This window comes from Nansenia antarctica (assembly GCF_963989245.1).
Source record: "Nansenia antarctica genome assembly, chromosome: 1".
In the NCBI taxonomy this organism is placed as follows: domain Eukaryota; kingdom Metazoa; phylum Chordata; class Actinopteri; order Argentiniformes; family Microstomatidae; genus Nansenia; species Nansenia antarctica.
Window position 1 is genome coordinate 11,117,832 of NC_137674.1, and position 18,411 is coordinate 11,136,242.

The window sequence follows — 18,411 nt, forward strand, 5'->3', positions numbered from 1 at the left end:
AGAGATATTAGAGAGATATTAGATTAGATTCAACTTTATTGTCATTGCTGAGTACAAGTACCAACAACAAAATGCAGTTATGCATATAAGATGTACAGCTGGCAGGGCTAAAAAAACGCTGCGTTGTCTTCAACCACTTAATGTAATTTAAAAGTTCACAATAGCTACATTCTCAGATGTCTACCGATTACTTATCCCCCTATTTTTATTGCTTGTTTTCTTGTTTTTGAGAGCTGACTTTTTGCAGGCGCCGAGCTGTGGTCCCGAGCAGAGGGACGACTAGCCACCAACGGAGCTGTCCGTGTCTGACCACTGGGGGTTGGACACAACACTGAACACTACACTACACTGGACACTGGACACAACACTGAACACTACACTGGACACAACACTGAACACTACACTGGACACAACACTGAACACTACACTGGACACAACACTGAACACTACACTGGACACTGGACACAACACTGAACACTACACTACACTGGACACTGGACACAACACTGAACACTACACTACACTGGACACAACACTGAACACTACACTACACACAACACTGAACACTACACTGGACACTGGACACAGCACTGAACACTACACTGAACACTGGACACAACACTGAACACTACACTACACTGGACACTGGACACAACACTGAACACTACACTGGACACTGGACACAACACTGAACACTACACTGGACACTGGACACAACACTGAACACAACACTACACTGGACACTGGACACAACACTGAACACTACACTGGACACTGGACACAACACTGAACACTACTGGACACTGGACACAACACTGAACACTACACTGGACACTGGACACAACACTGAACACTACACTGGACACAACACTGAACACTACACTGGACACTGAACATCTGTCATTACGTGAAGCGCATTGAGTCGCATCTTGTAAGAAATGCGCTATACAAATAAAACTTGTATATACAATTGATTTGATCCCTTGTACACTTTTTTGGGCATTTGTGTTGCAACACACCTATACATTGTGTTTGACCTAATAAAGTCCCAACCTGGGGTCATTGACATTCTTTTATTTATATACAGTTAGGTCTGGAAGTATTTGGACAGTGACACAATTTCCATAATTTGGGCTCTGTATGCCACCACAAAGGATTTGAAATGAAACAATCAAGATGTAATTGAAGTGCAGACTTTCAGCTTTAATTCAAGGGGTTGTACAAAAATATTGTATGAAACATTTAGGAATTGCAACCATTTTTATACACAGTCCCCTATTTTCAGGAGCTCAAAAGTAATTGGACAAATTAACAATCATACAGTAAGTAAAATGTTCATTTTTAATACTTTGTCGAGAATCCTTTGCAGGCAATGACTGCCTGAAGTCTGGAACACATGGACATCACCAAATGCCTGGTTTCCTCCTTTGTGATGCTTTGTCAGGCCTTTACTGCAGCAGTCTTCAGTTGTTGTTTGTTCGTGGGTCTTTCTGCCTTTAGTTTTGTCTTCAGCAAGTGAAATGCATGCTTGATTGGGTTGAGATCAGGTGATTGACTCTGGCCATTGCAGAATATTCCACTTCTTTGCCTTAAAAAAGTCCCGGGTTGCTTACACACTATATTTTGGGTCATTGTCCATCTGTATTGTGAAGCACCATCCAATCAACTTTGCTGAATTTGTCTGAATCTGAGCAGACAGAATATCCCTAAACACTTCAGAATTCATCTGTCTGCTTCTGTCTTCACATCATCAATAAACACTAGTGACCCAGTGCCATTGGAAGCCATGCATGTCCATGTCATCACACTGCCTCCACCGTGTTTTACAGGTGATGTGGTATGCGTCGGATCATGAGCCGTTCCAAGCCATACTTTTTTCTTCCCATCATTCTGGTACAGGTTGATCTTAGTTCCATCGGTCCAAAGAATGCTGTTCCAGAACAGGGCTGGCTTTTTTAGATGTTTTTTGTCAAAGTCTAATCTGGCCTTTCTATTCTTGAGGCTTATGAATGGCTTGCACCTTGTGGTGAACCCTCTGTATTTGCTTGTGTGAAGTCTTTCTTTTATGGTACACATGGATAATGATATGCCTACCTCCTGGAGACTGTTCTTCACTTGGCTGGATGTTTTGAAGGGGTTTTTCTTTACCATGTAAAGGATCCTGTGATCATCCACTACTCTTGTCTTCCATGGACGTCCAAACCTTTTTGTGGTGCTGAGCTCACCAGTGCATTCTTTTTTTCTCAGAATGTACCAAACAGTTAATTTGGCCAGTATTAATGTTCCCACTATCTCTCTGATGGATTTTTGTTTTTACAGCCTAAGGATGGCCTGTTTCAGTTGCATTGAGAGCTCTGTTGACTGCATGTTGTGCGTATACAGCAACAGCTTCCAAATGCAAATGCCACACTTGGAATCAACTCAGACCTTTTACCTGCTTAATTGATAAAGAAATAATGAAGGAATAAATAGCCCACACTGGCCCATGAAACAGCTTTTGAGTCAATTGTCTAATTACTTTTGGTTATTATACATAAGAGCTATAATTCATAAACCCTTCCTTCAATTTGGATGTGAATACCCTTAACCTAAAGCTGAGAGTCTGCACTTTAAGCCCAGTAAATTCTGTTGGAAATCTCATATAAGATACGTTATATCCAAAGTATCAAGGAGTATTGCAGTATTGTGCAGGGCAAAACATATTCTGGAACAGAGGATGTTGTATACTCTATATTGTTGTCTTGTCTTACCCTATTTGAGTTACTGTGTGGAGATATGGGGAAAAGCACTTTAAACCCATTGATTACACTACAGAAAAAAGCTATGAGGATTGTACATAAGGTCGGATATCGTGATCACACTAATAACTTGTTCCTAATACATAGTGAACTGCACCAACTCAGTCACCGTGGACAAACGGGTCCGGGTCTACCCCAACACGAAGCCATGGATGACTGGGAAGGTCCAAAAACTGTTAAATGAGAGGGACAACGCCTTCTTCGCAGGGAAGCGCACACCGCTGTACAGCTCCACCAGGGCCAACCTAAAGCGCGGCATCAAAGCGGCCAAGGCAGAGCACAGAGAGAAGATTGAGGAATGCCTCCTGAGCAACGACTCCAGGCGGATGTGGCAGGGGGTTCAGCAGATGACAAACTTCAGAGCCAACAGGCTCACAGCCGCAGAGGACGACCCCCTGCTGGCGGGAAAGCTGAACACCTTCTACGCCCGGTTCGACGAGGGGCGAGCGGAGGTAACCACAACACAGACACCACTCTCTCCAGCTCTTAGCAGCCTCACCCTCACAGAGCACGAGGTGAGACGCGTACTGAAGGCGGTGGACCCCAGGAAAGCCTCGGGGCCGGATGGCGTCCTGGGACGGGTGCTGAGAGACTGCGCCGACCAGCTGGCCGGGGTTTTCACCAACATCTTTAACCAGTCCCTGTCCCAGGCCACCGTCCCACCCTGCCTGAAAACCTCAACTATCATCCCAGTCCCGAAGAAAAGCACGGTGAGCTGCCTAAACGACTACCGCCCGGTGGCACTCACACCAATCATCATGAAGTGCTTCGAGAAACTAGTCCGGGCCCACATACTCACACGCCTCCCGCCCAACCTGGATCCATACCAGTTCGCCTACAGAGCCCACAGGTCCACAGAGGACGCCATAGCGACGACTCTCCACGCCACTCTATCCCACCTGGAGAGGGGAAATCAGCTCCGCCTTTAACACCATCCTTCCAGACAGGCTAGTGACCAAACTACTAGACCTGGGTCTATCACACTCTATATGTGCGTGGATCAAGGACTTCCTGACCGACCGCCCCCAGAGGGTGCGGGTGGGCCCCCACACCTCCACAGCCCTCAGCCTCAGCACTGGGTCACCCCAGGGCTGCGTGCTAAGCCCCATCCTCTACAACCTCTACACCCACGACTTCACCCCCATCCACCCCAGCAACTACATCGTAAAGTTTGCAGACGACACCACCGTGGTGGGATGTATCTCGGGGGGGGACGAGGCGGCGTACAGGGATGAGGTAGAGCAATTGAGCAAGCTGTGCAAGGTAAACAACCTGCTGCTAAACAAGTCAAAGACCCAGGAATTCATCGTAGACTTCAGGAGGAAAAAGTCCGAGATCCTGCCCCTGCTCATCGACGGAGAGAGCGTGGAGATGGTCTCAAACCTCCGTTTCCTGGGACACATCATGCGGGATGACCTGGCCTGGAAGGACAACACTAAAGGCACCATCAAGAGGGCACAACAGCGGCTATACACCCTGAGATGCCTCAAGAAACAACACAGCAAGCAGGAGATGCTGGTGGCCTTCTACCACGGCGCAGTGGAGAGCATCCTCACCTTCGGCATCTCCAACTGGTACCACAGCTGCACGGCAGCGGAGAGAAGCGATCTACAGAGAGTCGTGAGAACAGCACAGGGGATCACCGGCGCCACCCTCCCCTCTCTAGAGGAGCTGTACAAAACACGCTGTCTCAGGAGGGCCTCCAAGATCTCCAAGGACCCGACCCACCCTGGGCACGAACACTTTGTCAAGCTGCCCTCGAACAGGAGGTACAGGACCCCGGCCGCTAAGACAAACAGACTGAAGGGCAGCTTCTACCACAGGGCCGTCAAGGCCCTGAACACAGAAAAGGCCTAAGTTCTGGGCCCAGGACAAGTCCGGACGGATTGTATCGCAGCTAGTGCTGAGGCACAAACATGTACATTTTCAAGCCTGCAAACTGTGACACTTTAAAAAAATGTGAAAAAAATACTTTCTTGTGAAATATGACAACCCTAGTTGACTATCTGTGCAGTATAGTACAGTGGATTGTGTACATAGCCTCTACTGATGTAAACCAGCTCCTTACCTTCTTGTGATTTTATGCATCTATGCTTTTTCCAAAATGTGTTTCTTTTTCCTTTCCTAACACCAGGGGAGCCACCCCTCCTAAATTTCGTTGTTTGGTACCTGTACTGTAACAATGACAAATAAAGTCTATCTATCTATCTATAATGTCAAAAATATGAAGAAAATATGAAGGAAAGCAGAAATATTGCTCTATTGCTCTATTTAAAAAAAGGTTTAAATTATTTTTAATGAAAAAGTATTAGAAAGGATGATACAGAAATATATGTATTAATTAATTGGATTATATAATGTAAGCATAATTGTTAAGTATAAACAGGGGTAGGACAGGCTTCTTCCTACTCCCTTTCGAACAATTGATAGGACTGTACTCTACATATTAGTTTTTTCCGTAGTTTTCACCGTAGTAAGGCCGTAGTAAGGCGATTCATGGTTTACTCCTAGTGTATCCTTCTGCGCGCATCAAATCCATCACCCGGAAATGTGATGTACCATACGTCATCATAACGCGCCTGCATATTTGCATAACACATTTCCGGGTGATGGATTTGATGCGCGCAGATGGACCCTACTCTAATCGAGACTGAATCGCTCTCAACATGCGCGAGGCGACGCGCTTGCAAAACAGTTTTGTAATTGGTCTGAATTTAGCGGGAAATTTGGATTTAACAACGACACAATATTGGCAGGGGAAAATTATTTTTATAGACAACGGATTTACATGCTGGAAAAACATGCAGCTAAAATTCAGGGAACATTTGGACAATACGAGACACAAGGGAGCTGTGGTCGCATGCTCTTATTACAGGGCAATATGTGCGGTGCAAAGATAATCTAAAATCATCACGAACAGAACGGCGGAGGTACGGGTAAACAGGGCTCATGTCGATGTCATCAGGTAAACGTTGTTTTTCTCAGCTGATAATATGCATTACCTTGCTGTTGGTTGTTTACCTAATGCTCCATCTGACTGTCACACTGTGATTTGACTGACGCTGTTGTGTAAACAGTTAATGAGTAACGTTAGCCCGTTTTGTGCATGTACTCTCATGTAGGCCTACTTCGTATTGATGAGCTGATCATCTTTCAGTGTGTGTGTGTGTGTGTGTGTGTGTGTGTGTGTGTGTGTGTGTGTGTGTGTGTGTGTATGTATGTGACTGTCAGTCACAAGTTTATATTCTACGAATGTTGTTCAGTGCTGTATGCGCGTTCCCGGTTCTGTGTGTACTCTTGTGTACTTCATATTCAATGAGCTGATTATCTTTGTGTGTGTAGTTATATCAGTATTACACAGCAGTGAGATGTAGTTATAGCAGTATTACACAGCAGTGAGATGGGACAGTTATGGTATTTTGGGCCCCAAAACAACGCTAACTTTGATATACTTGGGTATCCATAAACCATAATGAGGTTTACTGAAAAGAAAAAGTAAAACAGCTGGAAGCAATATCTGACTGTTTGTCAGTCTTCCATCTGAAGCTCTCTGTCTACACAGTTATGTGCAAAGTGTAGGAAAGTTAACGTTATTTAAACATTTGACAATGTGCTGAATTCAACTTAAGTTGAACAGTTGTTTAGAGAATGAACAAAGAAATATCTATTAGTTCAATAAATAGTTACATTGTTTCAAATGTTTCAACTTCTTTCAAAGTGTTCTATGAAATGATTTTTCAGAAGGCTCTGCCAACATGGATGGACCAGGACTGTAGCTCCCATTGAGACACAGAGGACATGACCTTGGTGGTTTTGAGACATAATTCAACCAGTCCGATTGCTGTGAAATGACTTGTGATGAATATAATAATCATAATAATAATAATAATAATAATAAGTTTTTATTTGCATAGTGCTTTTCCTGCAAACGTTGCAGCTATGTGTAATATGGTCAACTCTCTCTCTCTGGGAAAGACATGCTTAAGGGCCTCTAAATGGACCCTGGCTATGGTATGTGATGTAACAATGACTGAAGTTAGAATTCTTCTAAAACATTACACACATCACATCCAGTCATTAAGAATCTCACAGTGTGATGACATAACAATGTAGAACATGCAGCTGGGCTTCTAGAATCCATCTGCAGTACACATGCTGTTCATTTACCTGCAAGTCCTCTGTGAAGAGCTAGATAGATAGACAGTTATTTGTTTCACAAACTTTTCCAAACTTTTTCCAATCTTACAGTCAGCAGACATGAATCCTAGTGCGTCTATTCAATTGATGGCCTCCTTGTATGTAGGAGATCTCCACAGGGACACCACTGAGGGAATGCTGCATGAGAAATTCAGCCCTTCTGGTCCAATCATCTCTATAAGAGTGTGCAGAGTGGCAGAAAAGTGTTTATTGGACAATTCACATCTTGCGATGAACGAGAGGCTGAACTTGGATCCAGGGCTCGAGAGTTCACTAATATTTACATCAAAAACTTTGGAGAGGATATGGATGACCAACGCCTTAAGGAGAGGTTTGAAAGATTTGGACCAGCCCTGAGCGTCCGTGTCATGACTGATGGCGCTGGTAAATCCATGGGTTTTGGATTTGTCAACTTCGAAAGGCATGAAGATGCCAAGAGAGCCATTGATGAGATGAATGGCCAGGAGATAAATGGGAGATGGATCTACGTGGGCCGTGCCCTGAAGAGAGGAGAGCGCCAGACTGTGCTGAAGCGCCAGTTTGAGCAGATAAAGCAGGGCTGCAGGACCAGATACCAGGTGTGTTTATGAAAAAAATATACATATACTGTATAAGTAAAATAAGTTGATAGTCATGGTAAACATTGTTGATGTATTTGAGGGATGAAAAACATCTCACTAAACAGGGTTTCTCTCTACTAGGGTGTCAACCTCTATGTGAAGAACTTGCATGACTGCTTGGATGATGAGCAGTTGCACAAAGAGTTCTCCCACTTTGGAACAATCACCAGTGCAAAGGTGATGATGGAGGGTGGACGCAGCAAGGGATTTGGCTTTGTGTGCTTCTCCTTCCCTGAGGCGGCCACCAAGGCTGTGACTGAGATGAACGGCCGCATCGTGGCCACCAAGCCCCTGTATGTGGCCCTGGCCCAGAGCAAGGAGGAGCGCCAGACTCACACAACCAACCAGCACATGCAGAGGATGGCCAGCGTCTGCACCGTTCCCAACACAGACATCAACCTCTACCAGGTTGCTCCCCCACCTGGATTCTTCATGGCTGCCATGCCACAGGCCCAGCAGCCTGCTGTCCGTGTCCAGGACCAAGAGCCTCTCCCTTATTCCATTCTGGCTGTCGCTGCCCATGAGGACCAGAAGCAGATGATATGTGAGTCTATTAGTTTTTTCTATGGATCCCCATTAGCTGTTAGTTACTGTTACTGATATTTACTCTCCCTCCCTCCAGGTGAACGTCCCATCTCATCCATCCACAACATGCTACATGTCACTGTGCTGGAGGCTCAGTGGGCTGAGGAGGCTGCACAGAAATCTGGCCACATCCCATCTTGAGTTCCAAGCAGCTAAGATCCAGACTTTTTAAACCGACTTCACCGATAAAGCATATTTAAGCATTGAAAAGATATTGCAATATAAATAAATTATTTCATTACAAAATTAAATTGATTGACTCAGCTATGTCTAGAAAAGGGTAAGCTGGACCTCGATGATACAAGTTAAAGACCTGGTTGGACCAGATAGACCAGGCCAAGACAAGGCCTCCTTGACCAGCAATGCACCTCCCAGCTCAGCATCGCTGTCTTTCTCTCTCCACAGGGTGCCACGGCGGCCACCTAACCACGCAGCGAGGCAGTTTTAATTCATTCCTGAGGCAACTTTATGCCCGCGGAATCCAGGATTTCTATAGTTTGATTAGAGAGAAGAAATCTCGCGCATCTCATCTCACCAGTTTACGTTACTGAGTCACGCATAGCCTAGGCTAAATTCGTAAGAGAAAGCTGCAAAAATTAAGCGGACCCACATTAGTGGGGCCAAAAAACGAAAAGAACAAATGAAAAACAAACTAAATATAGCTAAGTTGCCCAAGATTTCACTTTTTTTTTTTTATAATCTGCGACGACCAATGTTGAGAGTGAGAGCCACGAAGCAGTTAGCACTGGGTCGGGTGTCACTAGCAGCACTGAGGCGAACATGGGGGACTGCAACAGAGAGACAGACAACAGGAGAGGAGAGCAACAGAGAGACAGACAACAGGAGAGGAGAGCAACAGAGAGACAGATAACAGGAGAGGAGAGCAACAGAGAGACAGACAACAGGAGAGGAGAGCAACAGAGAGATAGACAACAGGAGAGGAGAGCAACAGAGAGACAGACAACAGGAGAGGAGAGCAACAGAGATACAGACAACAGGACAGCAACAGAGAGACAGACAACAGGAGAGGAGAGCAACAGAGAGACAGACAACAGGAGAGGAGAGCAACAGAGATACAGCCAACAGGACAGCAACAGAGAGACAGACAACAGGACAGCAACAGAGAGACAGACAACAGGACAGTAACATAGAGACAGACAACAGGACAGCAACAGAGAGACAGACAACAGGACAGTAACAGAGAGACAGACAACAGGACAGCAACAGAGAGACAGACAACAGGACAGTAACAGAGAGACAGACAACAGGAGAGGAGAGCAACAGAGAGACAGACAACAGGAGAGGACAGCAACAGAGAGACAGACAACAGGACAGCAACAGAGAGACAGACAACAGGAGAGGAGAGCAATAGAGACAGAACTGAGGTGAGGTGAGCAACAGAGATAGTTCAGGATGATAACAAACAGTTCAGTATGACAGAGACAACTAATAGAAAGACAACTGTATGATTATAGAGTTTACATGTTCAAGGAAATATTGTATGATAATAGAAAGGTACACTTTAATTTAATTTCATTTTCGTTCATGTTAAAGAAAAGATCACCAGCAGCTCAAGGCAGTGTACTTTACTTTAATTTAATTAATTGATTCATGTTAAAGGAAAAATATTATGAATATTAAAAAATGAATAAATGAATAGTCTTTCTTTACCTAAGAAAGAACCCATTAAGGTTTGACATGGCTTCTCTCTCTTTCTTTCTCTCTCTCTCTGCTGAGGGACCACTTGCTATTCAAGTATAGCCTACTCCTAAGTTTTTTCTGTTGTCCTCACAGAACGGCCTTGCTTTTTCTTCATGTGCTTTATGCCAATAACATACTCCATTGGGATACGTGTGTTTCTGCTCATAGGTTCTGGTTGGTGTAGTTGTAGCTTATCATTTTTGGTGTAGGTAGGGGCCCGAACAATGACTCAAGCCCAGGGGCCCCCACCCCCCTAAGTCCAGCCCTGGCCATAATGCACTGAACTTTTTTTTTATTGTTTGCATTATGTTATTAAAGCAAAATGTGTTTTATGGTAAAGCATTATGAGTGGTGTGTGTGTGCAGGGTGCTCGTGAGTTGTGTATTTTGGGGAGGGGGAGGCTTGTGTATGGGGGGGGGGGGGGCTCACACAAAGGAGTAGCCTAGGGCCACTGACCACCTTAATCCACCACTGATACGGTACTAAAGCCCAGTTTATGCTTCTGCATAAAATCGACGGCGTAGGCTACGCCATCGATTGACGCGCACCTCTCCAAAAATGTAAGTACGCGGCAGTGCCTACGCAACCGTAAGCTCTGTGATTGGTCCGCTTGGTAGCACATGATTACGACATGATTCCGACTCTCTCGTCGGCCAAAATGCGGAAGCCATGACAGAAATGTAATTTACTTTTTCTGTAATTACTTATTAATACAGATTTGAAAAATTATGATAACCATCGTATTATCTTAGTTTAATGTCATTTCAATGCATCATAGAACTTTTATTTACAACAAGCATAACAAAAAGAAATCGCTATTATGCCGCTTTCAGTCCACCGTTCCAACGGAGCGCCCTATGGAAGCGTCAGGCACAGCCTTCCAATAAGGAGCGCGATTCACATTTACGAGATGTACAATCCTGTTTATTTAGAAATAAATGATTAGTTACAGGGAGCCCCATGGCTGTTCGTTGGGTTTAAATTATATTTATGATAGGATTCTTAATAGGACTGGTTGTTAAAATCCCTAAATATTCAGCACAACAATTGAGTGGAGTTGGAGATGTCCTCTTGGGTGGAGTGGAATTGGGCAATGATCACGTGGTGCCACCAGTACGACACATCTTCAGTTGTGGTCCCCGACCTCATTGGGTGTTTCGGCCAGTTATCACAAGACACCCTCTGCCGAGGTTGGCCCACCACAGGCTGATCAGGCCTGGGTGTGTGTCGCACGGTGGCACCACGTGGTCATTTGGGAGCCCATGTTGGGTCCCTACGTTTCAGCCACAGCCAGTGACTGCTCCGTTCTGCTGCAGTGGACAGTTCTCTGATTGCCTTCCGTTGGGCCTGTCCTCTGATCCCTACTGCCCTCAGGAGCCTTGTGGTGGAGCTGGCTACAAAGCCTCTGCAGCCCACCTCCACTGGCCACACCTTCACGTTCCAGCCCTGCCCCCCTGCTTCGACTGCTAAGTTGGCATACCGCAGCCTCTTCCGTTCGAATGCCTCATCGATGGCCTCCTCCCATGGGACCGTCAGTTCTACGACGTCAGTTCTATTTAATGTAAAGTTATCTATAACAACTGTGATTGGTCCGCTTGGTAGCGTCACATTCCGACTCTCTCGTAAATGCGGAAGTCATGACAGAAATGTCATTTACTTTTTCTGTAATTACTTATTAATAAAGATTTGAAAATGTATGATAACCATCTTATTATCTTAGTTTACTGTCATTTCAATGCATTATAGACATTTTCTTTACAACAAGCATAACAAAAATATGTTTTTGGATCGCTATTATGCCGCTATGAGTACACCGACCAACGCGACGCGGTCCGCAGACCAACGTAGAACTATAAACTTGGAGCCCTCGCGTAGGCTACGACGTAGCCGCACGTAAATTCGACGCAGGAGTATAAATCAGGCTTTAGGATCAACACCTAGGATATGTTACCTCTCCCCCGCTGAGAGACCAGGTAATTATAGCCTCTGGGTGACATGGATACATCCATCTGAGTGGTCAGATTAAGGTGGGTCCTTAAAGAGACAGACTTGTCTGAGTGATAGACTGGCAGGAGACGTTGTCCCAGAACTAAGAATTAATGACAAACAAGTGCAATCTATTTTCTCTGTCTACTGCTATAAAGACAGTTTTCTCCAATGCTTTGCTCCTTCATGCTGTAACCACTTCCGTGTATATGATATGATAATGACCAGATCGATCTGCATAAACTATACCAATTCAACCTTCCTCTGAGCACCGACTTTAATTGAGCTTAATACTTTTATACTCCAAAATACTCAGTTTCCCAATGAGTCAGTCAGTCAGTCCCTCTGTTCCTCAGTCAGTCAGTCAGTCAGTCAGTCAGTCAGTCAGCGTTTTTAAGTAAACCGTTTTTCCTTGTTCAAGTAAGAATGACCTAAACCGTTTCTTAGGGTGGCTTCACACCTATAATTTGGTCCAATTCAGACTGGTTCGATTAATAATATGTTACAATGTTGCACTTGGACCTGGTTCGATTCGTGTTCACATTGCAATCTTGACAGAGCAAACGACCTTCAGGTCTGCTGTGGTTCTGAATATGCCCTCGACACCACGCGCTTGCTAAAAGTTTTGTGATTGGTCAGAATTTGTGTCAATCATCTTTTGAGAACTCTATTCTAATTTTTGGACAAAACGACATAATCGTGACCAGGTTTTCACAGAGTTTACCATCAATGTCTAATGTCCACATCAGTGGAGGCTGGTGACTTCCAGAATTGAGGCCAATTTTTTTCCGCTTGCTCGCTTCACTCGCGATGGAATGTTCCCTGTTCTTCTTATCTGTCAACGAAATCGACTACAATTAAAATACAACTATTCAATAAATCCTAAATGTTGTCTACCTATTCGATGTATAAATCGCGCCAGAATCTCGCCGACTTCCGAGGTCATTTTAAGCAAAAGTATTTGGCCAAAATAATAGCCATGGGTGTTCTAGACGTGTCCTGCAAAGGACAAGTTGATAGGACACTCGTAGCCACTATGGCGAGTGTTTCTTTGACTGAAGTGACTGGCGAATTCTCAAAATGGCTTCATGTGATTGGACGAACAAAATGTCAATCTTTCAGCCCTGGACTCAATGCATGGTGAGGCCAGGCCTCCCTTGCCCACCCATTTTCAGTGATTTGGCCAATCACATTATTGCCATGAAAAAAATTGCATTACATTGACTTCTATGAGAAACCACTTTCCTGGGGGAGGCCTGGCCTCCCTCAATAGAAACGGATAGGGATTCTGGCCTGTAGGTGCTTTACAATTGCAATATTGGGTTTTAGCCATGGAAAAATTCAGATTTATGAACAAAACGGAAATAATATTAATATAAAAACATATATATATGTTTTTGTTAAATAAATAAATAAAATAAATATAATTATTGCTTTTTTAAATCTCTCTCTCTTCTCTCAAATTATTGGGGAGGCCAGGCCTCCTCCACCTCTATGGAGGAGCCTCCACTGGTCCACATGCATTGTTAACACTGGAAATGCAAAGGCTGTATCGCCTACTTTTAGCGCGATGAGAGAACAGATTGCTAGAAGGCGCCTCCTGTCCATTAGCCCGCCTCCGCTGCTCCAAGCTGATGGCAGTGCGCTCAGAGCGTCCCCGTTCGAAAGTCCTCTTATTAGTATGCAACATATGCAATGCATTTGCCACAGACAAGTCAAATTAAAAAATGTAAACTAGGGTAACTACTATCTCAATGTCCACACTTGTATATGATAAGATAAGGCTATTTTAGCTTCTTTTTTCTTCCTTAGATTCAGTGAATAAGATGTTTGTAGCATAAACACATCTTATTCACTTCTTAGTGTCCCTCTGCTGATATGGAAGATAATTGCAGCCAAATACTAGCGCAAACACACAGAAACACACAGAAATACTGTAAAATCGCTTTATACTAAGGAATATTATTATTATAATAAGTGTAACAGCCCAGGCTCAATGGACTGCACACAAAATAAGGGGAGGCCACACATGCTTTAACTCATGAACAAAAGTATTTATTAATAAACTAACTGAAAGTATTCAAAATAACAATAGATATGTCAATCAGTATCATCAGTAGTGAATGCAGTGTATGGATGAGATGTTGTAGGGTGTGTTAAAGTAAAAGTAAGGCGAGCCTAAGCTCAAACCAACCAAACTGGTGGAAGGAGGAGAAGAGGGAGAATCAGAGTGAGCAGCCAGCTTAAGTAGGCAACTCCCAGGTGCCTCAAAACACCTAATCAAGCCTCTGCCCAGCCAGGACCTGCAGCAACCAATCCATATATGGTATGAGCCCACAGCACATAGTGAGAGGGCTGCCACATAAGGAATATAAAATGTAAGGATACTGGCTGGTAGAACGCACATATCTAGGAAAGGTCATGCAAGGTGAGTCCTGAAATTGATAAGAGTGCAAAGGTAGAATCTTTTTTTACCCACAGGGTCAAATGACCACCCATGACTGTTCTAGTGTTAATGAGACGGGTTATACAGCTATTGGCATGAGCATACATTCCTCGCAAGCCAATTTATATTAACGTGAGGGCACACAGGGATGAGCAAAGCATTGACAATCATTATTAATCATGCTCTTCTTTTTTCTTTTGGAGTCAGATAACGTAATGCTATGTTGTGTAAGTTGGTCATTTCACCACTTGAGTTCATTCGATCATGTCCATGTCCTCCGTGGAACGATTGCAATCGGACCGAGACCACCATGTCTAGGCGGACTCAGTCTAGTTGATTTGCTCTGGATCAGAGTACGATATCTACATATGCCCAAACAAACCGAATTAGGGGGGAAACGCTCCCACCCTGAGCATACTATGTATGAGTAGTACTCATTCTCATACTCATCCTCATACTCAGCATACGTCCCAAATAACACCTAGGATATGAATGAATGAATGAATGGTCTTTATTGTCATTGCTATAGTACAGGTACCAAACAACGAAATTTGGGAGGGGTGGCTCCCCTGGTGCTAGGAAAGAAGAAAAAAAAAGAAGAAAAAAAAGAAAAGAAAAAAAAGAAGGGAAAGGAGCTGGTTTACATAAATAAAGGCTATGTACACTATCCACTATACTATACTGTACAGATAAAACGACTAGGGTTGTCATATTGCACATAGTGTTATTGCACATTCATTTAAAGTGTCGCAGTTTGCAGGCTTGAAATGTACATATTTGTGCCTCAGCACTACACCTGATTTTTCAATCCAGCAGCTGCCATCAATCCGTCCAGACTGTCCAGGGCCCAGAACCTAGGTCTTTGCTGTGTTCAGGGCCTGGATGGCCCTGGGGTAGAAGCTGAGCTTCAGTCTGTTTGTCCTTGCGGCCATGGTCCTGTACCGCCTTTTCGAGGGCAGCCGGGCAAAGTGTTCGTACCCAGGGTGGGATGGGTCTCTGGAGATCTTGGAGGCCTTCCTGAGGCAGCGTGTGTTGTACAGCTCTTCCAGAGAGGGGAGGGGGGCGCCGGTGATCTTCTGGGCTGTTCTCACGACTCTCTGTAGCGCATTTCTCTCTGCGGCTGTGCCTCTCCCCCGCTGAGAGATCAGGTAATTATAGCCTCTGGGTGACATGGATACATCCATCTGAGTGGTCAGATTAAGGTGGGTCCCTAGGAGAGACACCTGATTGGCACAGACTTGTCTGACTGATAGACTGATGGGAGACGTTGTCTCAGAACTAAGAATTAATGATAAACAAGCGCAATCTATTTTATCCCTGTCCACTGCTATAAAGAGGAGACAGTTTTCCACTGATAGTTGGGGGCCATAGGGATATTTTCGTGCAAATTTGTGCAAAAGCACCAAATTTGGCACAGATGTAGCTCAGAGTATGCTCTAATGATTTAGCCAGGGCGCCCGAGCCAACGACCACCGGGGTCGCCATGGCGGCCAAATCAATATGGCCGCCCTCCGAAAAAGGTTTTGGCTATAACTTTTGAACCAAATGAACTAGAAATGCAAACCTGGTGTCTATTTAATGTTTTTCTGACTACCGGTATTAGAAATGCATTGGAATGCTTATATTCATGATTGGGTGTGTCTGGACCCCTAATTTGCATATTTCCAAGATGGCAACTACCCGAAAGTGAGTTTTATCATATAGTTGGGGGCCTTAGGGCTATATGAGGCTATGTTCGTGCAAATTTTCGCAAAAGCACAGAATTTGGCCCAAATGTAGCTCAGAGTATGCTCTAATGATTTAGCCAGGGCGCCCGAGCCAACGACCACCGGGGTCGCCATGGCGGCCAAATCAATATGGCCGCCCTCCGAAAAAGGTTTTGGCTATAACTTTTGAACCAAATGAACTAGAAATTACTATTATTACTATTTTATGTTTTTTTACTATTAGAACACAACACATTGGAATGCTTATATTTATGATTGGGTGTGTCTGGACCCTAACCCTAACCCACACGAACATAGCCTCATATAGCCCTAAGGCCCCCAACTATGCCGTGTACATGATATGATGAGACCACATCGATCTGCATAAATTATAGCAATTCAACCTTCCAGTCCAGTCAGTCAGTCAGGTAGTCGGCCAGTCAGTCAGTCAGTCAGTCAGTCAGTCAGTCAGTCAGCTATTCAGGTGGTCAAACTGATAAACGCTGTCTGTGTCCTTTGGTATTAGACCCTCCCCACTGCACGCACACACACACACACACACACACACACACACACACACACACACACACACACACACACACCCCTCTGTTGCCTGATTCTCCTGATAGTGTTTGTCCTCATTAGCCTGCTTGTTATTCCTGATTGTGTAATTTGTAATCTGTGGATGCCTGAGTGAGCAGGTTAAATAATGCATCAAGTGTGTGTGCGTGTGTGTGTGTGAGTGTGTGAGTGTGTGTGTGTGTGTGTGTGTGTGTGAGCATTTAGGTTTTTTGTTATGTTTAGGACTCTTTGCACGTTTTGAAAAACAAATGTTTTATTGCCATGCAATCAACTTGTCAGCCAATTACTGGAATTTGGTATGTTATGCTCTAGGCAAGGGGTCGACCATAGACGGCAACCCTGGAGCTATTAGGGGTTCAGTGCCGTGTTCAAGGCCGCCTCTGTGTGTGTGTGTGTGTGTGTGTGTGTGTGTGTGTGCAGGCAGCATTGTAGTGTGTGAGTACACTCATGAAAGAAGTGTGAGAGAGAGAGAGAGAGAGAGAGAGAGAGAGAGAGAGAGAGAGAGAGAGAGAGAGAGAGAGAGAGAGAGAGACACTAACCTCATAGTGTGCAGTGCGTTGGGACTCAGAGATGAGTTGGGCGTTGCAGATGTTACAGTAGCTCTCCGTAAAGAGCCCTCCCTCCACCACAACCGCAGACTTCATCTGAGGACACACACACACAAACACACAGTCAGAATACAGCACTGGTCGAGGTACAGTAGCTCATCGTCACTTGTCAGCACAGCAGCCTCAGGCTATGTTCCAGCCTCAGTGGTGGAGACAGGGCTGAGACAGGGACCACCACAGTGTGTGTTTGTGTCGGTGGGACTTAACAAGCTTGGAGGTGTTGGGAGATATGGGACTCTTTGGCTGAATGATGCTATGGAGAAAGGGCTTAGTGGGTTGAAACAAGCTCTTGTCTTCCGTCCCTGCACACATTCTTTGAATGGTTTGGTTTAGTGACTTTCCCCATGTCTCCTGGAGGCCACCGTCCTTGTCTGAGGTTAAGAAGAGTGATGGGGAGTGAGTAACTAGGCTAAAGGGAACATTCTAACAGCCAAAACATACAAGGAACGTCTGTGACGCGTGCGGCGTACCTGAAAATGATCATATCAGCTAAATACACTGCAGTTTCAATGTCTACATCTGTAAATATATATATATAATATCTTTTTTAGATCAACACTTCCGCTATCTAGACTGTTTCAAAGCAGAAACCCCATATAGGCTATAATTATATTATGTTAATAAGTTGAAAGAACATCAGGTGAAGGGCAGTATTTTTCTATCTATCTCTCGCTCTCTCTCTCTCTCTCCGGTAGTTCGGTATTCTCTTGCCAGGCAACAATGTGACAGATAGGCCTACATTTCCATGCTTATGTTGCGATCAAAGTCACATTGAAATGACATGTCATTGGCACGATTGCGAAATATTAAAACCAATAACATTCCAACATTGTGGCCTAAAGCCTGCCAGAAAAAGGAGTGGGAAAACACAGACACAGACCTTGTCCATCTTCTAGAAGGTCTGAAAGGGGGCGTGGAAAGAAAACTGGACAAGATTGGAGAGATCATTTACAGCTATGGAGCAGAGAGATTTGGGGTGAAAAGTAAGAACCATGGGACACAGAAGGAACCATCAGCCCATCTCAAGTCCAGGAGACAACAAGAGATTGAAAGACTTGTGAAAGAAAGAAGGTGCCTGAGAAAACAGTGGAAGAAGGCCACAGAAGTGGAAAGGAAAGGACTTGAGGCACTACAGGCCGACATCAAGCAGCGTCTTGCAACACTGCGAAGAGCAGAATGCTT

The 18,411-nt window shown here is 44.6% G+C and overlaps 1 protein-coding gene across 1 annotated transcript in view; it reads right to left on the bottom strand.

The window, feature by feature from the left end:
- LOC308159487 (zinc finger matrin-type protein 4) overlaps positions 1 to 17,265 on the bottom strand; it is a gene marked incomplete at both ends in the record, with an annotated part of 46,964 nt that extends 29,699 nt beyond the window's left edge. The window contains one exon of the mRNA XM_080533284.1: positions 17,161 to 17,265. Coding sequence (XP_080389410.1) covers positions 17,161 to 17,265 — 105 coding nt within the window. The remainder of the gene's footprint in view (positions 1 to 17,160) is intronic.
- Between the last annotated feature and the right edge of the window lie 1,146 nt (positions 17,266 to 18,411).